The 26,906-nt window shown below is 32.1% G+C and overlaps 3 protein-coding genes across 4 annotated transcripts; all 3 read left to right on the top strand.

The window, feature by feature from the left end:
* Positions 1-952: 952 nt before the first annotated feature.
* On the top strand, positions 953-4,629 carry LOC109799124 (uncharacterized). Its single transcript, XM_020359644.3, has 5 exons — positions 953-1,171; positions 1,272-1,715; positions 2,786-3,069; positions 3,634-3,861; positions 3,959-4,629. The coding sequence occupies exons 2-5, from the start codon at positions 1,289-1,291 to the stop codon at positions 4,424-4,426; spliced, it is 1,407 nt and encodes a 468-aa protein (XP_020215233.1). The 5' UTR covers positions 953-1,171; positions 1,272-1,288; the 3' UTR covers positions 4,427-4,629.
* Positions 4,630-9,216: 4,587 nt separating this feature from the next.
* Positions 9,217-9,909, top strand: LOC109798323 (histone H3.2). The gene has a single exon (XM_020358545.3). The coding sequence runs from the start codon at positions 9,291-9,293 to the stop codon at positions 9,699-9,701; it is 411 nt and encodes a 136-aa protein (XP_020214134.1). The 5' UTR covers positions 9,217-9,290; the 3' UTR covers positions 9,702-9,909.
* A 1,130-nt stretch (positions 9,910-11,039) lies between these two features.
* Positions 11,040-26,283, top strand: LOC109798269 (Transducin/WD40 repeat-like superfamily protein). 2 transcript variants are annotated; one of them, XM_020358476.3, is made up of 18 exons: positions 11,040-11,191; positions 11,281-11,377; positions 11,455-11,508; positions 11,597-11,649; positions 12,293-12,326; positions 12,921-13,008; positions 13,640-13,731; positions 14,060-14,134; positions 14,949-15,037; positions 18,345-18,474; positions 20,167-20,256; positions 22,061-22,126; positions 23,032-23,123; positions 23,521-23,586; positions 23,686-23,752; positions 24,500-24,588; positions 24,829-24,955; positions 25,824-26,283. In XM_020358476.3, exons 1-18 carry the CDS (start codon positions 11,133-11,135, stop codon positions 25,878-25,880), a joined length of 1,425 nt encoding a protein of 474 aa, XP_020214065.2. In that variant the 5' UTR covers positions 11,040-11,132; the 3' UTR covers positions 25,881-26,283. The 2 variants fall into 2 exon arrangements, with proteins under 2 accessions (XP_020214065.2, XP_020214066.2); XM_020358477.3 differs by having other exon boundaries at positions 11,041-11,191; positions 11,284-11,377.
* The last annotated feature ends 623 nt before the right edge of the window (positions 26,284-26,906 follow it).

The raw sequence follows: 26,906 nt of genomic DNA, 5'->3' as shown, positions 1-26,906 counted from the left end.
AATGTTAAGTTGGAGGCGTCTGGAGAGTTGAGAACCATGCTTGATGGCGATGTAGCTTGATGTTACTTCTATATAGGTGTTGTAGAGATATTTAACCAATAACCTAAATTTACATTACAGTTATTTTTGTGATTATTGTATATGCATATATGTGTATAGGAGGTGTTGTAGTTTCACTATGAAATGATTACTCTTTTAGATGAATTCATCATTACATATATACTTATATTATTACTTGTAAAATTCAAGAACTGATTGTATGTCAATTATAGGTAATTATAACTTTATTTTTTCATTGTTAATAGTTAAACTGTTAAATATAAAAAACATGATGAGTCATTATATAAAAAATAATGATTTTTTTTATAACTATTGAAATTCATGAATTCAAAAAGTTTTTTTTTTGAACTATTAAAATTCATGAATTCAAAAAGAAAAATAAATTAGTCGGAGCATTATATATTTTTATTTTTATTATATTTTTACATCGAATAATTAAAAATAAAATAAAAGAATTAATTCAAACACCTAATAAGATGCTTAGCTTTTTTTATAGTGCAATTTCCAAAAGAAGCAATAACTTTATCTGTGAATTACGTAACCAGAAAAGGAAACATGTTATTAAAAAGTTAAAAGAAAAAAAATTAATGTAAACTAGTAAAATTAAGACAAAGCCAAAATGAACAATTTGAGAATGGTTTCACATTTACTAACCCGAAGAATTTCATTGACTTTTTGGCTTGTTAATCACAAGCATTTCTGTAATAAATAAATATATATATATTTTTTATTTTTTTTATTTGCTGCAAATTTTTTATATGAGAAATTATACTGATTCTCTAACTTATGTTATTCTTTAATTAGAAATAAAAATTTACTTTAATAATATATATAAATATATAATAATTAAACTTGTATTAAATACAAGACGTCACTATCTACGCAATACGTTCAGAATCCAACCGGCCTGACATCTCTTCCATAGTTTCGTCATCACTAACAAGAAAGAAAAAAAAAATTACCATTCAACGTTTCTGTAACTATTCAACATTTGGTTTTCACACAAGCATAGCTAGCTATTAATCAACCACAAGAAGCACGAAATCCAAAACCCTCTCAAAACACGAATTTCGTTCTCCTCTGCTCTCATAAGTGTTCAAGAGTTAGTGAGGTAAGGTGTTGTTAGTTTGTTACTACTAATATATATATATATATAGTGTACTATTTTAGTCACGCAGCTTACACCGATCGATATGGGATCTGGATCATAGAGAATTAGCATCACACGATGACCATGGACCGAGCGTCACAGAGCAGTTCAGACTCGCCGTCGCGAGAGTCGAAAGTGTTGTCCATAGAATGTCTCAAAGGAAGCTCGAAAGCAGATGAGTGGACCGGAGACATGCTTCAAAGCGGAGACATCGTGGAAGAGCTTCGAATCGGAGCTTCCCCCAACGCGCTTATACGCTTCAAATCGCCCTTCAAAAACGGGAAAAGCGGCGTCAACAAGATCCTCCAAGACTCTTACAAGAAGAAAGAGACATCCATCCTCGTTCGGGTTCGCCGCGGACCCCACGAGTTCGCCGAGTTGCAAGCCTGCATCGTTCCCAACGACTCCTCCGGGAAGAAGCAATACGTTCTCCGCTCCATCACTGACCCTAACTACGTCGTTGGATTCTCGAATCGAACCGAAACCGAGTGTTTCCAACTCCAAGGTTGTCGTTTCACCTTAATCAAACGCTTTTTGTTTTTGTTTGTTTGTTTGTTAGTTTCTCATTGTCTTTGTTCCTCACGACATGCTCGAATGATTGAGTTCTGTTAACATCGATCCTAAGTTGTTTTGTTTTGTTTCCCCTCGATTTCCGGCTTCAATTTCTTTAAATTGTCTGACTATATCTGCAAACAATTTTTTTTTTTTAATATCAGGCATGGACAAAATTAGTGATATTTTAAACTAATATCATGATTAAAAAAAAATTAGATGGAATGGATGAAAAACTTGATTAGGTTTTATTGAGTGGATCAATGGTAGATATGTTCATCTATTCCTGCCCTGATCTGTTCTGTTATTATTTTATTTATTTTATATCTCGAAATAAAATGATAGGAGACGCTACACAGGACGAGGTATGGCATTGTTGTCTTATCATGGTTGAGCTGTCTAAAATTACCTTTTTTTAATTGAAAAATGATGGGTTATTGGAAAAAAAAGAAGTAAGGAAACAAGAAGTGCCAATTGGTGTTTTCAATTTGAGTCCCTGCATCTTCTCTCATTTCCCTGGGTGACCCCTTTGCTTTATTTTTATTTATTTATTTTTGGTTAAATGGTTGTTAGTATTTACAAATTACAACCTCACACAAATGTGAGAGTCACCTCTTCCCACTTTCTAAGACTTTTGCGTTGCGTTAGTTGGTGTTTGGCACTATATGTTGGGTGGAATGAGTATGGATTAGAAGATATTTGACGCATTAACTTCCCAACTGAAAGCTGCAACCTTTGCTACATATAGCTTTCAAGTTGCGTGACACTCATGATGTCCTTCTGGGAAGGATGTGGACGTTTATCCTAGTGCTTTTTTGGGTTATGGATCATTTATAAACATGCATTTTTCACATCTAGAGTAATTTGGAGAGTAGGAAAGTAGAAAAAGTTCTGTTTGGTGTTGCTCATGGCAGTAATATGGAATAATAGACGTTGATGTTGACTAAAGTAAATGCAGTTTGTAACTGTTACTTTTTGATATGTGTCTTTATCTAATCTGTTAACAATAAGTGCACTTTGCAGCTTCAAGGACCACCAGGATGGTAAATGCGCTATCTAGGACGCGGTTACAGGATGGATATGTGTCGTATCCATGGGAAAGGAGGATGCAAGAGCAGCTATCAGTTCCCAATTCTAGCAATTTTCTTTCCATATTACTTCTTCCCAAAGTTTCAGATAGGATAGCTTCTCGCTACAATGATGTGGAGGACACACTAGCCAGGGCAAATACATGGCTCAATGCTGCTCAAGCTTCTGGGGTCCCTATTGTCTTTATGAACATCCAAACCGAGTCCCTACTTACCAAGGTAATTGATCAATTCCCTCGTTGCAACGGAGAAATTGTTATGTTGTCTTGGACCACCTATCAATATTTTCTTGCTGAAATTGGACTACCTAATATTTTTCTCTATTGCATTGAGGCACATTCGGTTGTGGCATGCTAGCACAATGTGACGACTCTATTACAAGTTTACTACTAAGAAATTGATTTCTAACAGGTCACCTGGTGTGTATAAACTGATTTTAGGCTCCTCTCATTTCACACTAAAACTTTTTAGTCCATGAGTCATCTGAACTTCTGTAAATTCCATTTTTATATGATACCCAACTGCATTGTTACATCAGCTCTCCACTTCTCCCCATAAAAAGAAAAATCACACTCCCACTTCAGATTATGGAACATAAATAATTTGTGCCACATCATGTCTGAATTTTGAAGTTGGAATTACATTACACTATTTGTCTGACACTAGGGGAGGCACTGTGATAAGACACTGGTTAGAATGTTGTCATATTACAATAATAGTTTGAGAGATTAGTAATCGTTCTTGTTGCATTATGTGGTAACTGGAAGTTCTTTTATGTGACAGATCTCAGGAGAGACAGCTTCTTCCACTGTAAATGCAGGGTCATTATCTGACTTATCTAACCTTGCAAATGCAAGCCTTTATGGTTTTGAGGATTATCATGGAGTAGATATTGGTGTTGTTAGAGCAGTTCGGCTCTGGTATGCTCCAATCGGAGGAGAGTTCTCAATTGAGATAAAACTAAAAGAGGATGATACAAAGCTTGGCTTTGCCATTAGTCGTACAGAAGAGGTCTCTCTCACTGAATCATGCAAACACTTAATATTGTCAAACAGAGATAGCTTTGTTGTTGGCTTTAGCTTATAACACTTTTGTTTGTGACCAACAGGGTTTTATTTTCATCTCAACAGTTATTGATGATGGCCAAGAAAATGTACCAGCCACACGTTCAGGACTGAGCAATCTGTACAAGGCAGCATCAGACACTTCAAGGTTGTTGGTAGTTTCTAGACTTTCAAATCAGACAGTCCTCCCATGGATGGTTTCTTCAACAGGAGCCATTAGGTGTTATGACACTGTTTCATTGAGCCAGAAACTCTCATTGCATAGACACACCAAAGTTCCTATTCTCCTGCATGTCTTCCTTTGGGACCGAGCATTGGCCTCTTCAAGTGTTGAAAGTACAAGATTGTCTCCCTCGGTGTTGGCATTACCATTACCATTACCAGCTGAAGGGTCTGGTCCAGGTGGTGGTGTCAGCAGTGATGGTTCCCAGCCAATGCAGCTTGAGAGAGACACAGCTGGGGATCTTTCTTTCAGATTCCACAACTTCTCTTTGTCCAGCAACTGGGTATGATACATTAACATATTATATATACATCATAGGAACTTTCTCCATGTCTTTCTTCTTTTTTTTTGCCTTGTTTTCTTGATGTACATAAAGAATATGTATTACTGCTTCCATCTTCGGGCCTTTCGTAAGAGTTGAGAGCTTGTTTTTGCTTCATTAGCTTGTTCACAGAAAAGCAGAATAAAGCTTCTAGAATTGCTTAGTTGAAATCATGGGCTTTGTTTGTCTTCCATCTGAATGTGACTGCTGACTAGTACGTAAATACCAAGGAATTTTCGAAACAAACAATAAATTGTGAAAAAAGGGGTTGGTCTGACGGCGCCTACAGAACAACCGCACTCATTAATTTTAATCATTTTCTGGCGAGAGTAGCCAATTAAAATATCTGAATCTGAGTTTCTTCTTGTCAATGCCAATATTTTCTTTAGCGGCTTATTATGATTATCATGACAAATGTAACCATTGTCATAAAAGCATTATCTGTGGAAGCATTTTTTATTAAAAATATTATTAATGTATTCTACTTAAGATAAATTAATAAAGAAAAATTGCTAGCTGATAGTCATTCTATTACTGTATTATTGGTTTAAAATGACAATTTTTGTGTGTTTCACCACTAAATCAAGAGAAACTCATTAAAATGAGTTCAAAGCTCACAAAATTTTTGTAATTTCGAATAATTATTCACTAAGTCACCAATTATAAAGAAAGTAAAAAGAAGAATGTTGCTTATATTCCATGTTAGTAAACTATTATTGAATCTTTTAACATGGATCTTTATACTCGGTTAAATTGTCTTTTGCCTTCATATTTAAAAGGGAATCAATGTCTTCATTGAATAGATCATTGCGCTATAAACACACGCACCTGTAATATTCATTTTATAGGTTGCATAGAACTGATAATATAAGTATAACTTGTTCATTACGATCTTGTTTTTTAATTACTAAATAACACGTGGAATTACTTTTGCTACACATTCCATTTAAACTTGCAAATTTTTCATGTTAATTTAATATTCAATGCTAAAATAAAATTGAAATAAACCACGGTGATTATACAGCAATACATGCCCATTTCTATATCAAAAAGCAAAATTCATTTACATTATTCCAAAATCCTATATAGCGTCGCACTACTAATCATTCCAGTGACTAATCTCTTAAAAGTTAAAGAGAGTTACATTATACAGTTGAATGAAAAACAGAAATATTCATTATATTTCTGATTGAATCATTACAGATTTAAATAGCATAGAATGGAAATAACAATATATGGGAATCAATATCTAAAAAAGGAAAACAACAAATAATATGGAAACAGTTATGTCGAACTGATCAGATTTCCATGTAGTTGGGAACAAATCATGCTAATTATTATAAAATATATATATATATATATATATATATATATATATATATATATATCCTTAGAAATCATATTAGAAATAGCTCCCAGAAATTTGATTCTGATTCTGACAAGTATAGATTCTAACCGATCCACTGACACAAATCTTTGTATAGTCCCCATATTGTTCCTACAAAATAATATTAACAAATTCATCCAGTCCTCTAAAATTAATTCATATCATCTAAATATTTATAAACAGATAATCAACCTCGTAAAATGCATGGAGATTTCAAAAGAGAAAAACTAGTTAGACTTTGTTTCTATGAGGTGAAACAGAGTAAAGAGGAAAGAACACGAAATCAACGAGTTAAAAAGGTATGAGAACTTGAGAAGATCAGGATGGTCTAAAATGTAGAGAATGTTTGCGCTAACATGTCAGCGAAAAATAGATAGATTGCTTTAGGTCTTTGAATGGAAATTGTTGGTAGCGTAAATTAAAACACAAAAGGGAAAAAAAATGTTGCTAGAATTATGGTGGCCTTTAATTTCCCTTTTCCCATTGTATCATGCTCATGATTGTTCGCAACATTTGATTTATTTTAATTCTTGGTTTGCGACTTTTTTTTTTTTTTTTTTTTTAGGTTCGTTCCTGGAGTATCCACCGCCGACAGCAGTGACTAATCTCCTCGCTACGTTGGAGGCACCTCAAAGGGTGGGATAGCTGGCCCCAAGATTTAACGCGGCTGCATACACAAGGCAGGATTCGAACCCCTGACCTTGCTTAAGCGTGGATCAACCCCTACCGCTGAACCACACGCTTGGGGTTCTTGGTTTGCGACTTTAATACCCATTCAATAGCATTTAGAAAAAAATATTGATTTTGTTAGCATTTGGCTGTTTTTTTACTGAATTACCAACAGATAAATATTTTGTACTATAAAAAGGGTATGACCGTCACACTTTAGGTACAACAATTATTCTATACACTTAATATTTTCTCACTATAATTTTATGGACATTATTTATGAGACTTTAACATATTTGACCTCAAATGCATGGTTTAAACACATTATTGTGTTAACCTTAAAAAGAAACTAGATTTTGGGTTGCATGAAGGTCTATCGAAATTTGTTTTTAAAATAGTGACTAATATTATGACACAATGTTCTCTTTCATTTTATTTTTTTAATAACATTTTCTAACAATTGTCTTTTTTTAATATTTAAAAAATGAACAAAATAGTGTGTGAAAAAATTAATGTGTTTGGAAGAAGATGAATTATAACTATATTTTTTATTTTAAAAAAATATTATGATTTTTTTATATACATAAAATTTTCTCTCTAATTTAGGAAAGTTTAATTCTCAACTCCTATGAGAATGATTTTGTGTGAAAGTGGAATAAAAATGATTCCCAAAAAATTATATTTCTTTAATTTATTTTTTCTAATAGTTATCAAATAGGGAGAACAAAGATTCTCGATTTGAGATTCTTATGAAAGTAACAACATTCTGGGTACTAAACGTCCCCTCAAGGTTAAATGTGAAGACATAATATCCTTGTTTGATTATCTCTTTCCTTTACTCTTTATTTTCCCTTACTCTTTATTTTATCCACTTATGAATTTACTTAATGATTAATGCACTTAACTAATTTGATTGAAAATATAGTTTGAAAAAAAATAAATTAAACACACAATTCAATCTCCATTATTATGTGTTATTTCGCGTATTTCAAAGATAGCTTTCCCTAAGTCAAAACCCTGCGTTTTTTTGGACTTTGGTAGTTTACTCAATGAAATCACTTGGTTAAGCAAGTTTTAGTCTCTATGTGTTTATTTGAGAATGAGATTTCACTCAATGAATTTCAACTCTTATGATAAGTCTCTTTTGGGTCACTAAGTGAAAATATTTCGCCCAACAATGATTGGTCAAACAAAAATATTTCGCTCAACTATGATTGGTTTCTATGTGATGGTCTTTTTAATTCACTCTATGAGTGGTTTTTCACTTAACGGATTTAGGTCTTTATAGTGGAGTTCACTTAGCGAAGGTGTGTTGCCTAGCAATTTCATTAATAAAAAAATTTAATGTTACTTTTCCAATAAAAGTGCTCTAACTTTGGGAATGTTTGAGATTTTTTAGCAAGGGTCAAATAAACTAGAAAAAAAGTATAAAACAATTTGAAGCATAAAGAACAAGTAATAATCACATGTGTTAAGAGTCAATGGTCATATAATTTAGATGTTAGTTGCGAGTTATACGTGTCATTGAGTTATCCATGTGCCAAGAGTTAACTTTAAACAATGTTTGACGTGTGTAAACTCTAAGCTTTGTTTAGTCATTTGTGAAATTTAGACCTTGTCTAGCCATGTATTAAGTATAGGTGTTACCTAACTACATTCCATTTGCATGTGTTGTCTTATATAACTCATGCATATTTTGTTTGGAGGTAGTGGTATGCGATCTAATTATAAAGGTCTCCATGATCTTCTATCTTAGGCCTTATGAGTTTTAATAATAAGGAACATGTTGTTAATACATGTGATGTGTGGAAAGTTGTGTTTTTCTGATTGATTATTGTTGTATTTTTGTTATAAAGAGAATGAATGTGTCGTTTACCCATTATGTGGTAATTTGTGTTTTTCATGTATTTCTAGGTTGTTTCACCAATGCATTATGCTAATAATACTACATGCATATACAATTAAGAGCACGAGAGTTCACGAGTCACTAGGTTTGAGTTGTGTATTTGTGTTTGAGTCATATTGTTTGGCATGTTTTAATTTACTACTTGTCCTTCTTGCACATGCTTTAAACTTGTGTAAGATATATTCTTACTCTCCTGTTTTATATTATTTGGATTAATTGTTATTTTCAAGTAAATATCACATTGAGTAAGATAAGATTACATATGACATATTACTACGAGAAACATATGAGATTAGAGTAGAAATATTAATTTTATTGATATTATTAATTATTTATTGAACTTATGTTGATTTTGAAAAACTTTTTGCAAAGATACATGTAAGTGTTTAATTACTTTTTTTTACTTATTTTTTTATTTAATAAAATCAACTATGTAAGTTTTTTTATTCACTTATTTGAACAAGGAGATTTTTTCTTCACTTTTTTACTCTTTTTTATTATTATTAGATTTTAAAAGAAAAAGAAAGAGAAAAAAATTACGTTTAAATTAAATTGACTATATAAAGTTTATAAACTCACCAAGTGCCTAACAAAGTATAGGCAGTGCCTATTGGTGCTTTTGTAAGCGACACGGATCGCGATCCGTGGCTTAAGTTGAGGAAAGACCTCATCCGTTGATTGACACCGGCATCAACGGTGACATTCGCGCGGCTGAATCAAAATTTCGCAGAATGAAAATGAAAAATTCCCGCTCAACCTTTTTTGGCGATGTGTACCCCTATAAATACACCCCGTCACACGCAACTCAAACAAAACAAACACCACTCTCGTTCTCTCTCTCACTCTTCGAACCCTCCTTTGCTATATCAATGGCTCGTACCAAGCAAACCGCAAGGAAGTCCACCGGAGGAAAGGCTCCGAGGAAGCAGCTGGCGACGAAGGCCGCACGTAAGTCTGCTCCGGCCACCGGCGGCGTGAAGAAGCCCCACCGTTTCAGGCCGGGCACGGTGGCGCTGAGGGAGATCCGCAAGTACCAGAAGAGCACCGAGCTTCTCATCAGGAAGCTTCCTTTCCAGAGGCTGGTGAGGGAAATCGCTCAGGATTTCAAGACCGATCTCCGATTCCAGAGCAGTGCTGTCTCTGCTCTTCAGGAAGCCGCCGAGGCCTATCTCGTTGGTCTTTTTGAAGACACAAATCTCTGCGCTATTCATGCCAAGAGAGTCACCATTATGCCCAAGGATATTCAGCTTGCTCGTAGGATTAGGGGCGAGAGGGCTTAGGGCTTTCCTTGTGTATTGTAATCGATTGCTTTCACTTAGCAGTAGTGTGAAATTTCTAGTTTCGGTGTAAGTGGAATAACCCTCTCTGTAATTTGAGGATAATCAAGTTTAATTTGAATGTTTAAGTCTTAGCATTGTTTGTATCCTTAGACAGGTGATTTTGATTTAAGCTTTTAGCTTTTCCTCGAATTTAAAAAGCGTTTATGGATGTCTCTTTTTACCACCTCTTTTATCTGAAACATGTCCCGATTTCTTTCTTTTACTTTCTCAGGATCCGTTTCCTGTTCTTATCAAAATTAAAATTTTAAATGTATTTAGTTTGTTTGTTTTGTTTTGATGGTGTGATAAACAATCTTTAAATTTTTTAAAAAATTAGTTATATAGTAATAACTTTTTTTTTTGATAAAAATAAAAATATTATAAAGATGATTGTAATGAAGATTAAATTTAGATGTTCATATTTCTAATTATTTTGACCCCTTTTTTTCTAACAACTAAACTAACTCTAGTAGTTTTATATATTAATAATTTAAAATAATTTTAAATGGTTATTTAATTATAAATCATGGTGTAATTTACTTACTAACTTTTAATTGTTATGATAGGTTTACTTGTAAGTTGTAAGAGGTTTAGGTTGTCGTAGATTTAAATTGTTTTGTTGCCTATTAATTTTGGCACATGAGGAGAAAAAATAAATAATAAAAAACTTTTGTAAATTTATTGGTTTTTATAATTCAGTATTATTATTTATTATTTTTTTACTTTCGCCTGAGTATCCTTGTTGAAAATCTATTGGAGGTATAATCAGGTAGTAAATGTGGAACTAATCTCTTATATTAGACCTAATCCTATTTTATTATAATAATTATTTTAAAAATTATGGTAATGATTAATTATCTGTAAAACTTTTATATTTACAATATATAATCATTAAACTTATTAACTATTAACGTGTCTTAAATAATAATATTTTGGTACGTGTATTGCAATGTACAAATAAATATTTATATTATATTTTTTAAAAATTTATAAAAAGTATATTTTTTGTAATATATAAATATTATAATTAAGATTTATAATATATCTTTCTATATAAATGTAAGTTATATTATAATTTAGTAATAAATAATTTATATTTTAATATAAAATTATTTTTAATTATTAAAAATTTAAAATTAATATTAATATTTAATTTTAAAAGAAAAACAAGAATGATAAATTAAAAATTAAATTAAGTATTTAAAAAAAATAATAATAATATGATATATATATATATATATATATATATATATATATATAAAATATTCCCACATGGATTGGGCTAATTTTGGGGCCGAAATACAGAATTAGTTGTTGCGGAGCCCAGTCTATTAGCGGGAAAGGGGTCATAGAGTGCAAAAAGGCAGCATCTCTGAAGAGAATGCGCGGGAAATGGAGAAATACTTGGTTTCGCAAAAACCCTCAATTGAAAATGTTCGGCCTCTTCGAAGGTAAATTTGCCTTCACTGTCATCGATTTTGGTTTATGGAATTAGATATAGGTATTGAGGTTTGTCATGGCTGTGATCTTGCAATCGAAGAAGCCATTGGAAGAGGAGTTCGGTTGAACTAAATGGGAGATTTGAGCCTAACTATCGTCATCAGATGATGGATCTGCTAATGCGCTCCTATTCTGAGGTGCGTTTGGATATTTAGGTGATTATGTTGTGGTTATGTGGACCGTGTTTCTGACGCCATGCTTACTTTGTCTGAAGGTTGGAGTGTTTCCGCATTTGTATCAAGTGGATGGGTCGCCGTGCCAAACTCATGTATGTATTCATAACTTTGCGTATTGGCCATTTCACTCCAAGTTCTGTGGTTTAATTTAATTTAAGTTTCATTGGGCTTGATGTACAGACGAATCGATTGGTTAGTGAGGCAAATGGTGATGGCTATCTTCCATGGAGAAAGTTAGTATTCTGCCTTCTTTATGTTTGATGACATTAATCAAGATTGAAAATATGTAAATATCAATTCCTTTAGTGTTTGTGTGAACGAATTCGAGTTTTTTTTTCCCTTCCTGTTCACACTTGCCAGTTTATGCCTAGCATGTAAAATTTGCAGTGAGCTATTAAAATTCTGCAGCACACTTGTAGTTTGAAGCAAATATTCAGTCAATAAAACAGAATCAGCTACACAAGGATTCAGGATTTAATTGACCAGACTATTTGTCTAAGGATACTGTTTCAGACTGACCAGTATATGACAGTAGTGTAGTCAGTAGTGTTAACCATATTTATGATCGACCTAAAATTTGGTAATCACATCTAATTTGGTAAACTCCCCTGCGCTGACATCCAATTGGATCATTTCTTTTGGGGCTCCTACTTTTCATCATGAAGCTCTACTGATTCTTTCTACTTCTGAATTATTTTAAGGTATGTTTGTTATTATTGTTGCATTTGAAGTTTTTAAATGCTTTCTTGGAAAAGAATTGAATTAGTAGTTAGCAATGGTGAACTGCTAGACTTGTAATGTTCCATATGTGGTGTGTTGCTTTTCATGATATTAGTAATTTCTCTCTACAAATAGCTTACATATGTTCGTTAACAGGCAAGGCATCACTGCAGTAGATTTTGACAGCAAGGTAAATACAAATTGATATTGAAAGGCTTTAGTTGAAAAGAGAAACTGTTTAAGTAAATGTCATTGTGATGCTTGATGCTTCAAAAGTAAATAATTCGTGTGTAATGTTCTAAAATAAGAAAAACATCACATTCAAATACACTTAAATTTAATCAGAGCTAGCATTTGAATTAATGTTATAATTTCTAGGTTTTTCTTAAACTAAAAATTTTTTCCTACCAAAAAATTAGAATTTTTGTAACATTCTTATTTTTTACTAAACTTTTAATCAAAAGCTGTTAGAAGGCTTTCGGAATAAAAGTGATTCCCCTTAAAAAAATCTATTCCCAAATCCCAAACATGATTGGCTGCGTTATGGTTGTGAGTCTTGTGACACTAATTTCACATGCTCGAGTACATTCGTGCCCCTTTCTTATTGTTATATATGTATAATTTTTTTTAATAATGGATTATATTTCTTGCACACCACTGTCCATATGAATTCACCACAGTAATTGTATGAGTATCTGTTTTGTTGATAGCCTTTTTGTTTTATTTTATTTCTCATTGCTTTAGTATTTTAAGTATTCCATTCATTTTTTGAACTGTACTCTAGGGAATATACTTGGTGTCTGTGACAAAATCAGGTTGCCTAACAGTTCACGACTTTGAAGCTCTTTATTGCCAGATACCTGAATTAACGTGTAAGTTCCGCTATGGTGGTTATGTTTTGCTTATTTTTTAAATGCTGCTGTGCTTGTTAAATTTGTTGGATTTAGTGCGAGAATGTTTATGGCTTTATTCTCTTCATAGCAATCTTGATATTGTGACCAAACTATTGGCTTAGCATTTTTAGTGTTAGAATAGAATTCAAGTGACTTATAAGCAGTATTCAATTACACAATGATAAGAATTATTAGCTATATGCCTATATGTAAACTTTCTTGCCAGCTGACATTTTTATGTTAGGCTTGATGAATGAAATTTGTCTTCACTAAAGTTTGTTTTGAAAACCTAATACTATGCACTTAACTTTGTTATAGGCTTCAAATAGTGAAAATTTATTTTTCTTCCAAATTTGTCCAACTTATTTTTTTCTCTTGCAATGAATTTTTTTTTTATTAGGTGGAGTTAAATAACTAATTTGGGTTTGTTTTTACATTTTTTTTTACTGTTTTATGTCTTTGGAAGAGTAAGAAAAAGGGTTAAGAAGCTTTGATATTGCCTACTTCATTTTTAAGTAGCATTATATTTATTTTTTCCTTGGACCGGGAGGAATTTCAAATGAAGTGTTATTTATCATTTAAAATTGGTTTTGTATTAATTTGATGATAGGCTTGAGGGAAGATGAAAGCAAGCACTTAATGCACCTCTCACTAAATCGACAACTTGATGCTGTCAGATGGAATCCTCTTAATCAGGATGAGGTTTCAGCTTGATTAAATTACCTTCTTACTCAACATTTTAATATGGAGTTTATAAATCGTTGATTATTTCTAAATAATATCAATGACATGTACTACGTGAATTTGGTTTTATCTTTTGTAGTTTTTTATGTTATAGCTTGTCTGTTGTATGTCAAGGATAATCTTATGATGATTTGGCACTTTTTCAAATGAAATTATCAGATTTAACAAATGCTTGCGCATTTTATGTGAGACCAGTGATTTTTTGAATTCATTATTGATATGTTTCGTGTTATAAACAATTCAATATTCTATTTGCCCTGCTATTTGTTTTACTTTTTCATTTCAGGTTGTTTGTGCATCTATAAAAAGTAATGAACTACTCATATTCGATGTTGGATATATCTCATCAGATCCAGTTGAAGTAAATTTCAATTCTTATCTGTTATTGCACTTTCTTGTTAAATCTTGCTTACATGGACATTATGTTGCCAGTTCTTTCCTTTCAAAAATCACAAAATGTTTCTACTTTTAATTGTTGATATTTGACACCACCAAATTCAGATGAAGTTCTTGTTGCATTTTGCCATTATTATTAACTCTTTACCCGAGCTCTGAAATTTTTGTCTAATTATTTGTTAATGATAAAATATAACACCTTTACCAACCTTCATCAAATCATTTCCTCAAATAAAGTCAGTTGGATTAATATCTTGCTAACCATTTCTTTTGGATTCATATTTATACAAAGAAGAATGCAAGCAATATATTCTTTAACACATTCCTCCTAACAAACTATCTCCGATAATATTTGTTGAAAACTACCAAATCATGAGAGATATTTATTAAATATAATCTGAGACCCACACAATTTTGTGATTTCTAATAAATTTCAACCAATAGGAGAGAGTGTGTTCTAAAAAATGTGTAGAGAGTGTATTCTTAGCATTTCTCTCTACAAAGAAGAATGAACTAGGAAACTCTGTAGATACTAACACCTTGGAAAGAGATACATTTTACAGGAAACTCAGCTATTTTTACATCATCAAATCAAACGTAGCTCTTATCTTCTTGTTTTCTAGGAATATGCTAGGAAATTGCTATTTTCATCACAATTCCTTATTTTGGCTTTGTTTTATTCTTCAAAAGTGTTTTTTTTGGGTCAAATGCAGTCATAAAGGTGTTTATTTTTTGATGCCAGGCTAACTATTTTTTTCCCCTTAAATTACATAATACAGGTGTTAAGAACAAGACTTACAACCCCAGTTCATGGATCCAGCATACCCAAAGGTCTCACTGACGTAGCTTTTACGTCAAATGACACAAGGTTGGTAACTCCGATTTAATTTAGAGGAATTGCTTGACTGGAGTAATGAATTCCTACTACTATTACTTTTTCTTTTATTTAAGATGCCTTTTTGTTTTTTTGGGTACTACTGGAGGCTAAAGCTCAAACTAAAATCCTCTAAAAAATGAAACAGCAGATGTCTGTAAGTAAGCTAAAGCGAATACACATAGGAGGGGGATCAAAGACATGAAAACCATCTTCTAATCCTAAACCTTTCTTAGCCAATGAATTAGCTACCTGGTTAGCCTCACTTACAGCTTAAAACGGTCACACCCTACCAAATTACACAAGGAGTAACAAGCATGGTGATGGTTAACTCTATCATTCAGGAATTGTATTGCAATGGCTAAATCTGATTAAACCTGTACCTCTTTCAGAATTCCTTGTTCTTATAGCTTTCAAACAGCAGAAAAGTGCCCAAAGCTCAGCCTGGATAATTGGACAGTTATCAAGCTTGCAAAAATATGCAAGGACAAAATTGCCCAAGTGATCTCGTTATATTTAAGATGTCTAAAGATGTAATATAATTGTCAACAGAAAATGAGAAAAAAAACATAAAACTAAACTAATGTCTAGGATGATTCTTCATAATATTATTTAACCCTAAACCCTAAAACTATGTCAATATACTTTTTCTTATATTTAAGCTGTCTAAATATGTAATATAAATAATTGTCAATAGAAAATGAGAAAAAAAAATAAAACTAAAGTAATGTCTCGGATAACTCAAGATACTATTATTGAACTTAACAACTAAAATGTTCTATTCTAACACGTGTTTGCATAATTATCCATCAATTTATCCCAAAAATCTACGTTTTGTAGATTTATCACTTATGTTCGTATAGTTCTTTGAAATCTAAGTGGAAAAGGGACGGCCATTACTGTTCGCTTGATAACCAGTAGCCGTTAGCTAATGCCTCAAGTATATTTCTTTCATGCATATAATTGAATGGGTTCTTAAATGATAGTTTATAAAGCAGACTTTTGCTTTCCTATGAATTTGACGGGAATTTGGAGTTCACTACAGTGATTACAGGAAAATTCAGAGAATAAAGCTCAAATTACAGTAGGAAAAAATGCAAGAAAATGTATAAATAGAACAGAAAATATGATGTTTTCTCTTTTATCCTTGCCTGTAATTGTTTCCCCTTCCATCCTACCTTTCTTGCCATGTAAGCAAGGTTGTTGTACTCAAAATCCCTCTTCTGCCCTTTACTCATCACTGTGTCTTGTATATGAATGCCTAACAGAATTGCAGTTAAAAATAAAATAAACATTTGGGAAATGGGATATTTGCATAGTAACGTTACAAGTTAAAATTTGTACTCTTTTATCATAAACTTTACCATGGGAACGTGCAATTTGCTAATATTTGACTCAGTAAACCGAAATTTAAGGCCTAAACTTGAAGGACACCCGACTTATGGGTGACCAAAGATCTCTCTCTCTCTCTCTATATATATATATGTATATATATGTGAAGAGATTTAATTACTCCAAGAATAAGTTTTGATATACTTACTTCACTTAATAACTCATGTTTTACATCAAATTTTAATGATCCAACCATTAAATTAAAAGTTAATGTATAGCTTAAGTTGATAAATTTTTAAAAATTTTGAAAATCATGATACTTGTTATATAAATTCAAATCAATGTATAAAATATTTTTATGATTATATGTATAGAGAAAAAAATAAAATCAAGTTTTCTTATTTTGAATATTTTCAATACAACACACACACACACACACACATATATATATATATATATATATATATATATATATATATGAATAAAGAATAAATATCTAAAAGATATAGATAAATATTCGAAAGATGTGATGAGATATTAATTGTAATTATTTGAATAATTTGATCATAATATCTTAACTAATTACACCAACACGCCCCTTAAGATGGTGGTGGGAGAGCAACACCAATCTTGGACATTAACCATTTATGTTGTGTAATGCCAAGGGGTTTAGTGAGCAAGTCTGCAAGTTGATGGCTAGAAGGAACATGAGACACTGAGTTCTTACCGATAATTAAGTCACATACAAAGTGATAATCAATGAGAATATGTTTCATACTTGAGTAGAACACCAGGTTGGCACAAAGATATATGGCTCCAATGTTGTCAGAATAGATGAGTGCCTCACCAACAATCGGAAGTTGAAGTTCCTTGAATAGCTCCTTGATTCAGAGAATTTCAATTGTAGTTATCTAATGGTACGATATACTACCTCCATGGATAATTTGGCAACTGTTTTTTGTTTTTTACAAGACCAAGAGATAATATTGGAACGAAGGTAGATAATATAAACAACAATTAATTTCATGTCTGATGAGTCTCCACCCTAGTTTGATTCGCAAAATGCTTGTAAGCGAAAGTCAAAAGAATGTTTAAGGTAAAGTCCATATTGCAAAGTGCCTTTAAGTTTAAGGTAACGGAGGAGGCGTTTGATAGCCTGCATGTAAACTGCCATTGGAGCGTGCATATATTGGGAGAGTTTGAAGACAAAATATGCAACATCAGGCTGAGTCAAGGAGAGGTATTGAATTGAGCTAATGAAGGGACGATACTCTTGTGCATCACATGAAGGTGTGTCACCACAAATAGCAAGATCACCCGAGGTAGACATAGGTGTTGAAATTGGTTTAACATCTTGTATATTAATTTGAATCTATATATTGAAGTATCATGGTTTTCAAATTTTTTAAAAATTTGTAAACTTGATCTATGCATTAAGGATTTTTAATTTAAATGTTGGATTATTATAATTTGATATAAAACATGAATTATTGAGTGAAATAAGTTTATCAAGACTTATTCTTGGAGTAAGTAGATCCATTTTCTCTCTTTATATATTTTTAAATATAGAATGTCAATAAAGATTTGTTCTGGGGACATGCCTAGATCTTGAAGGGTAGGGAAAGGTCCACTCCCAGGCTTTTTGCTTCCGGTGCTTACTACTTTCTTTAAGTTTCCCTACACGGAAGTTTTTTTTTTAACCATAATCCTTATGTGCGCCAAGCGATCTCCTCAAATATAGCCAAAGATAGACTCGTGTTCTTTCAGATTTTTGTATTTCCTCTCATCTTATAATCTGTTTGACGAAAATGGCAGTGACACTGGTGTTTGGTAGGACTCGTTTATCATACCTGCACTGCACCAGATACTTGAGTCTGCGTAACAATCAACACTTAATATTGATTTTCATTTGGTGAATCTTTTCTTTTCGTCAATATGCTTTTCTCAATTTGCTGGCGAATTTTAACAGGATACTTGCTTCTGATACATTTGGTGCAATTAATGTCTGGGATAGAAGAGTGAATGTTCTACCTTGCCTTGAGTTCGAATCTGCTTCATGTTTTACGCTTAACCGCATCCAATTAAATGCAGATAATCAGGTTCGGAATTTTATCTAGTCTATAGAGTAATTATGCAATTCTTTGGTATGATGCATTTTTTAACTCCGACTTCTCCCTTTTTCTAGACAAATGCAAAATGTGTTCTCAAACACATGTCAAGGATTCAAAATATAAAATCAATTGAATGCAATTTGAACATTTTAAGTTACTAAGTTGACTTTTAAGGGTGTATTGGACTAAAACTTTAAAATACTTTTGTTTTTATTTTTTTTTATAAAAAGGAATTATGATATTTAATCAATTTTTTTAACATAAAAAAGTCTTATATTATTTAATTAAGATAATCAATTTTTTTAAAAAATATGTCAAAATTCAGTAGTACTTAATTAGACTTTTTAAAAAAATATGATATTAAAAATATACAAATTTCGATGAATTTTGTAAGAATTTATACACAATACACTCATTCAACATTCACTTACAAAATCTTAATTTTGTGTGACTTTTTTATTTCTCCTTTTTTTTTTTTTTAATCTCTTCAAGCATCTTTGTGTTTCTCCTCTTTTCTCTCTCCTCTTCTCTTTCATCTCTCACATATGAGTCCTCTATATTTTTTCTCTTATCCTTCTTTTATCTATCAATATTGATGTAAAATTTATCAATATTTATTCTTTTGAATTACATATATTTAAAATTATTTTTAATTGATAAATATTATCTATTATTAAATATTTAAAATTTGAATAATGTATATTTTCGATAAAATTTACTATTGAAAATTTAAAAATTTAAACATACCTTTAAAAATAGTTTTTGCATATGGTGAAAATTATATTGTGTTGTCTTAATTAAAGCTTTTGAATTAAATTTTTCAATCAAAACCATTATAAAATAAAGGAAATTTAAATCAAGAAAATTTATGTTAGCACGTGTAACATTACCAGAAAGAATGCCATTGTTGATGAACTTAAGGTCAAATTGTTCGATCTTTGGCGGAAAAATCCTTAGTTAGACTTTGTTTATTTCTCGACTGAGTTAGATTAGTCTAAGGTGAAGTCTTGAAATATTGATGCGAAATATAAAAAAAAAGAATGTTTATTGATGAATTTCCAATTCAACTGTAACCAATTAATGAATATTAAATTTTTGAACTAATTGTTCAAAACCAAAGAGCATAAATAAAATGTCAATGCATGGAGGACTATATGTAAAGAAATCCTTCTTACCAAAACATGAAACACTTGAATCAATTATTTATTAAAAGATTGAAAAAATTGTATTTGCTTACTTTTCTTTATTCAAAATTTATCATTTATGTTATGTTTTTTTATTAATTGTATTGTTTTTAAAAAAATTTACGTTGTTTACTGAAATCTCCAGTCATTTCAAATCTTGTAAAGTCTTATATATAAATCTTTTAAAATCTAAATTAAAAAATCTTAATTATAAAATTCTTTTAAAAAATTATTCTCATTTGAAGTAATAAATCAAAGTTTGGTACTAAAATTCCCCCAAGATTGATATTTTTTGTCCCATATATAGGTGTTTATAATTCTTATTGAAACGAGCCATTTCACCTAGTCTACTTAACCTTGATAAAATTCCAGTCGATAACATAATACATGTGTTGTTGGATTAGGTTTTGGTTTGAACGAATTTTGGAGTACTCATTTACTGTGTTCAGTTAGTATATTTTGAAATTGAAAATAATGATTATTATATCCTTTCCAGATTATCTATGGCGCTGGGAAAGATGGGTTCGTGTATGTATGGGATATTCGTGGTGGAAGAGCATCCGCTACTTTTCAAAGTCACAAAGAGGTTATACTTATACATAGTGGTTGTTCTTTCTAAAATGCTATGAAAAAGACACATAAATACTACTTGGACACTCTGTAATGCATCCACTGCGTTGGTGGTCTAATTGAAGAGACCATGCCTGCTTAGGCTGAGGCAAATTGCATTCAACTTGGCTCCTCATTTGTTGGCTTACTTACAAGTTCAAAGCTTAGTCTTAAGTGTATTTTCAAGAATCAAGTATCTCAAAAGTTTAAGTTGTTAGTTGAAGACACATAAATGGTTTTATCTGATGTTTTTAACGTACCTTTTCACGCAAGAGTCTTTGGGCTTGTAGTGATTCAGAGTATGAGTAGTGAGTTTACTGTGCGAAGTCATCTAATTTATAGGCAAGTGATATCTGATTTATTGGAATAACATGTCCTATAATCAGTTGCATCAATTGTAATAAATCTATATAAATCAAGCTCCGTGTTGTCATTTTATACACGGTTTCTGCAACTATGCCTACTCTATTTTAAATATGGTATCTAGAGATAGGTTTAGGAGACTCCAGAAACTGTGCCTACAAGGTGGAATCACTGTCCTCTGACAATTTTTTTTTTTTGCATGTTATAATCCAGTTTGCCACTTCGATCCGCTGCCAACTTCTAGTCACCGGTGACTTCTTGACGACTTTCCCACTATCCTGTAGACTTTTTCTTCCCTCTTGGTTCTTCTAATCATGGCTTCCTCTAGCTCTACAAATCCTCCCAAGGCAGAAGGCCCTCTTTTCTCCAATTTTGTCCTCTCTATCGAGAACTTCGGTGGTTCCAGTTACGCCACTTGGGCCTCTGAAATCATTAGTAGTCAAGGGTACAAAGACCATCTCACCAATACCGCCGATACCGTAGCGGCAGCTGATCGCGGAAAATGGGAAAAGATTGATACCCAACTGTGTAGTAGTATCATTAAGTGACCCTCCATCCATCCATCAAACCTATTTTTCTCCCTCATGTGACCTGCGAATCAGTTTGGTCCAATGCCCGAGTGCTCTGCACCAATGAGCTCTACACCAATGACACTCAATGCCTTTATGACGGGTGTCACAATTTAATGACTCACATAGGTCCACAGAAGTTTGATGGTTCTATGTCGGCCTATCTTGGTCGAGTTCATGATGCTTTTCATGACTTCAATGAACTCTTACCTCGCGCAGCCTCTAATCAGGCTGAAGCTAAGAAGGAACTTGAAAATTGCAGCACATTTTTCATGTTCTTTGTACTTTATGGCTTGCCTCCGGAGTACTCTACCACTGGTGACCAGATTCTGGGGTCATCCATGGTCCCCAGTCCCCACTATGACCACGACATCTTCGGCTCTTCTCCAGAAACACTGGGCTAAAGATTACTGGGGAAGATAAAAACAGTTTCGTATGTGGCAATTTGGCAATCAAATTGTCTTGCCTCAGTTTACGTTGATTTTGGATATTACAGTAATATCACATGGCCCAATGGTGCCGATGAAGTTACACTATTTCTTTGGCTGATATTGCGATTATGATGTTAAAATACTGTTCTATTGTCGATATGTTATATATCTGCCTAAATACGTGGGATATAAATTGTAGCATATAAACATTGATGCAGAAGCTCGTGACTTCTTGACATATGCCTTTTTACCACTTAAATTTTTTATCTTATCACCTTTGTCCATACTACCTTTTACAGCAGAGGATGTATTTAATTGCGACATACTTTTGTTGAATGAAGCATGACTTATTGGGCAACTTTTGTAAAATATATTTTACAATGCTTTTAGTGATTTTATTCTTTATTTGGCTTTCTAGATACGCCATCAACCTGTAACATCAGTGAAGTTGGCAACATTGCTAGAGAAGATTGGATCTTTGAAGGTGTAGTTGTCCTTCCTGCTTGTATCTATTACTTTTGTGTGCTTGTAATGTCTAGAGCTACATATGAATGATTATTTTTCGTGATGAGAAATATAGCTTCTGTAACTTCAATATCATAACCAAGTCATATCTTATTTGAAGTTTGGTGTTCTAGTAGGACTAGTTTTCACTGCAGGCTTCTCTCTAGACATTTAAAGTATTTTGGGGATTTTTTTCGTCTTTTTTTTGAATTTTAGTTGTGTATTAATGTATTTTTAGGTAGGGTTTGGTTCCTAATCTTTGGTGCAAAGCGCATGTCCTTTACCAACCTTTGCTTTATATGCATGATTTATGTAAGCTGCTGCAGTGGAATCCACATGTGCGCGCACATACACATACTTTTTTAATTTCTATTTTACTTCCTCTCTTGAAATTTCCAGTCGTGATATGAATAAATTAGCGATGTAACGTTGTTCTTAATGAATATCAGTGATTATACAACTATAAAGACAAAAAATTGACAGTATTTATAGATAAATTTTATATGCTTTTCTCAGATAATGTTGTCCATAATTTTATTCTACCGTGATTTAGAAGTTGTGAACTGACTGTATTATCTGAGAATGTTCATTAGATTTCCTATGCCTGATAGGCATACATATGGGTCAGCTATCGGTGCTCGTAATAGTCACTTGTTTGATATAATATCACTGCATGTCAGAATGTGTTACGAGCCTAAGACCGATGTCATGCTTGTGACTGAGTGACGTTAGGGAGAATTCAACTGTACAAGTATTAATTCTTCAAATCAATGGCAATAAGCATATAGTTTGCAATACGATGTCTAGATTTTACCATGTGATAATTGTCTTCTGCATACTAGCTGACTTGCAGTTAATATGGCTAGCCATTCTTATTGTATGCAGGCACAGGCAGATATTGTTCCCAAGGAGATTCACTCTATCGATATTAATCCATCATGCCCATATCAGTTAGCATTCCATATTGTCGATGGTTGGTAAGTTGCCAAATGTATTGAAGGCTGTTTAGGTGTTTTCCTGCCTGCCTGGTTTCTTTCTTCAGAGACTGTTAATAAGGAGAATTTCCATAATTATATCCTCAAAAAGTTCCTATCATTAGACTATAAACTAAAAGCAGAACTTAATTCCTTATCACATGATCGGTTAATGTTGTTTCTGAATGGCCTCATTTTCTTCAGTGTTTGATTTTGAAATAATTAGTTTGTATTTATTATCTACCTTTAAACAGTGTCATTTGATGTCGGTAGGGGTTATGTACATCAAATGTAGTTGTTTGCTACTCTTCTGTTTACTGAATTTTACTAGTCAATAAAAAAGCTTCACTACATTTAATACTTCGTTGTGCTAATTTTTTCCTTTAATATTTTCATGTAGGTCAGGCGTTTTGGATATTAATAATTTTCAACTTACACATATACATTGCCCACCGCCTTTTTGGTTGTAAGTTTCAGTTTTCATTTAGAGTCACTTTGTTGAAATTTGTGACATGGATTGTCAAAATATGTCTGATTATTTTGTTTTCTGTTTTTTTTTTGTTAGAAACGATACCTATGTTCACCCTGACCTATCATATACAGCAAAACCTGCATGGTTATCAACGTGTTCGGTAAGAAATTTTATTGAATATAATGCACCTACTTTACTTTTTCACATGATTCCCAACAAAACTTTTACCTCTAGTCATATTGGCTAGCTTATACTTATAATCAGTTTCTACCTCTAATATAGTACCTGTGACAAATCTGGTGGCAGTTTGGGTGTTTAGATTGAATTAACTATAGAGAGATTATATCATTCACAAAAAAATACAATTAATAGTCTATTGTATATCCCTGTTAAGCACATTCACGATTTGAGATTATATAAGTAAGGACTTAAGGGCTGAATCTTGATGTAATCCTATCCCTTTAAGTCTCTTGGTCTCGACTCCTGAAGAGAGTTTCAAACCCGAATGAGTGAAAGATATAGGGATTATTGGATCAGGTACCAATACTTTTACAATATGTCAAAACCTCAATAAAAAAATATAGTGACCAATATAAAAAGAAAAATACAGGGATCAAAAGATAAATGGATGAAAGTTATACGGAAGAAAATTTTATTTATACCTTATTGTTTATTTTAATCTTTGCGGTGTGTTTGGTTCAGTTAAGAATCTCTAAATTATGATTTTGACAATGTTATGAGAAACAAAGTTTTGCCAAAATAATAATTCGAAACTTTTTCAAGGAAGAGCCAAATAGTAACATACACTTATTCCGTTTTTTTGTCTTCTAAGTATGAGTTCTCATTGTAAGCATACTTTCTTTCTAATCATTCACGAAATAATTATTTCTGTTATAATCTTGTACAGATCTATGTGGCTGAGTCATCATCTGGTTCTGGCATTAATCTCCTAGATTTCTATCCCAGCGCCAACTCACCTAGCCATGTGGATTACGAGTAAGGGACTCCAACAATGAGAGACGTTTACTAATAGACTCCAAAGTCCCTGTTATAACTGCAATTGAACACTTAATTGAGAAAGCGCACTTACATTAAAATGCACATTATTCAGATCAAATTAACCACATTATTTTATAGTGAATGCCAATTATCTAAGTGTTCATATGCCCAAATTTAGTTATCAAGCTGCAATGCGCAGTTTTCTTTTCTCAATATTTTAATTTTCATTCTTTACAGGGAGGATATGCAAGAAATTTCGAGGCGAAACAACCAAAGTAATCAGAACAGATTTATTTCTTTATCTGAAGGAGCTATCTCATGTGCCGCTCACCCTTTGTATAATGCTATCGTAGTGGGAACTAAGGTTTGTGTACAAAAAAATTCAATTATCGTCATTCTTTAGTCGGTTTGTTTAAAATAAAAAAGAATGTATAAAAAGTGATTTTTCAAGAAACAAATTGGAGTTGTTTCTTAAAACAACAAAAAACACGACACCAAAAAAAACACACAAAAGCTTTTTTTTTCTTTTTTTTCTTAAATAAACACAAAAAAATAGAACATTGTTTATTTTATTCAAAAAAGTTTTTTCAAAGTTAAAATAACATTTTTTAATAAAGTATTCATAGAACTTTATGCGTTTTAAATTTGAAGATGTTTGGAGCAACTTTAGTGGTAGAATGTTAAGTCCAAAATACCGTGTCTTAACTTTGAATACCATTTCTTGTAAAAAAAAACTTTGAATACATTTGGAGAGCATTTATGTGACAACCTCCCTATCTTAAAATTAAGCTACATTGCTTGTATAAGCAACGGTAGCTTATGAATAAAATATCACTTTCTTTGATCAACAACCTAAGGCAAAAAAAGTGGGAAAAAACAGAATCAGTGGAGGGAAAACATCAGAAATTGCTCCCCTATATAATCAGAAAAACATACCTATATATAATTAAGAACAACCTCATTGTGGTGTTCTTAGCTTCATGATGTACATGTCTGACGACGTCAGTTTCACGAACCGGTTTTCAATTAGCTCTTCCGAAATCAACCTCGTTTCCTTTCTCTATAATATGGTTGAAGTACATTTAGTTGAACTTAACGGTAAAGCCATTGATTTTAAGTGATCATGTTTGAAAGTAATCAAATTAACATTCAAGTGTGCATGCATGAAAATGTTTTCTAACTTGATTTTCGCTGTTAAGTTTGTGACTTGGTCTATTGATTATTGGTTTCAGAAAACTTCTTTGCTCGTGATTTCCCAAAGACAAGAGTCGTGCAGAAGTGAAGATTAGTCTCTAGCTATGACGGAATTCATGCTCGAGTTTTTGTCCCATTACCAATTGCATATATAACGTTGTGCTATACTCCTGTAAAATATTGTATTGAATCTCCACTTAAGTTCAAAATGGAAAAGAAAATTGATTTTAGTGCATGTTTGGATTGGATTTTGAAACTTGATTTTACACTCTCTCTCCACGTTGAAGATGAATTTTACGTGGAAGCAAAATTTTTTTGCTTCAACTAAACGTGAAAATTCACGTTTGCGTTGAAACCCAAACATGCACTTATACAACCTTCTGCACAATTGCTGGATTAACACGAAGCCAAATTCTGTTAAATTGGATAGTTGACGATCTGCTGCTGCGAACATTAAATTTCAATTCTTCAATTTATGGTCGATGACATGTTTTAGTTTTTTGGGTGTCAAGGAAACAAAATTTAGTTGATTTGTTGTCAAAACTACTTAAGTTTACGAGATTGGGTATGGTGCGATGCAAACCCTTTTACATTTCACTTGTGTCCAATAATGAGTTTCATTGGACCTCTATTTTTGCAATAATTAATTTCGAAAATAATTTTGAAACTCAAATTTAGGCTTATTTGGAAATAAAAGTATAAAACTTTTGTTACTGCTTTTTAACTTGGTCTTTCATTACGAAAATTGGTTAGAACGTAGGAGCGATGTTATAGTCAGTTTCAAATGTTTAGAAAATAGTCATAAAAATTATTTTTATTTTGAACTTATTTAAATGCTTTATCAAAAACTCTTAATTGCCATCTCTATTATGTTTTAAAATACTTATCTCTCTATTCTTCTACATCGTTAAGTTTTTTGTGTCCCTAAATATTGATCACAAACTTGTTAGTTTTGTTGTCCTGATAATTATTGAAAAAAAATTAAATCTTGGAAAACTTGCAAACTGTACGTGTAAGTCCTTTTTTTTTCTCTTTCTTTTCCCAACAAGTCCTTTAACATAATATATAGTAACATATCAGACTTTTAGTTAGTGTTTTTCATTTACATAGAAAACAATATA

The sequence above is a fragment of the Cajanus cajan genome, chromosome 8, assembly GCF_000230855.2.
Source record: "Cajanus cajan strain Asha chromosome 8, NIPB_CcT2T_4, whole genome shotgun sequence".
NCBI lineage: Eukaryota > Viridiplantae > Streptophyta > Magnoliopsida > Fabales > Fabaceae > Cajanus > Cajanus cajan.
Note: the sequence above shows the minus strand (reverse complement) of the source record. Positions and strands in the feature narration are given on the sequence as shown.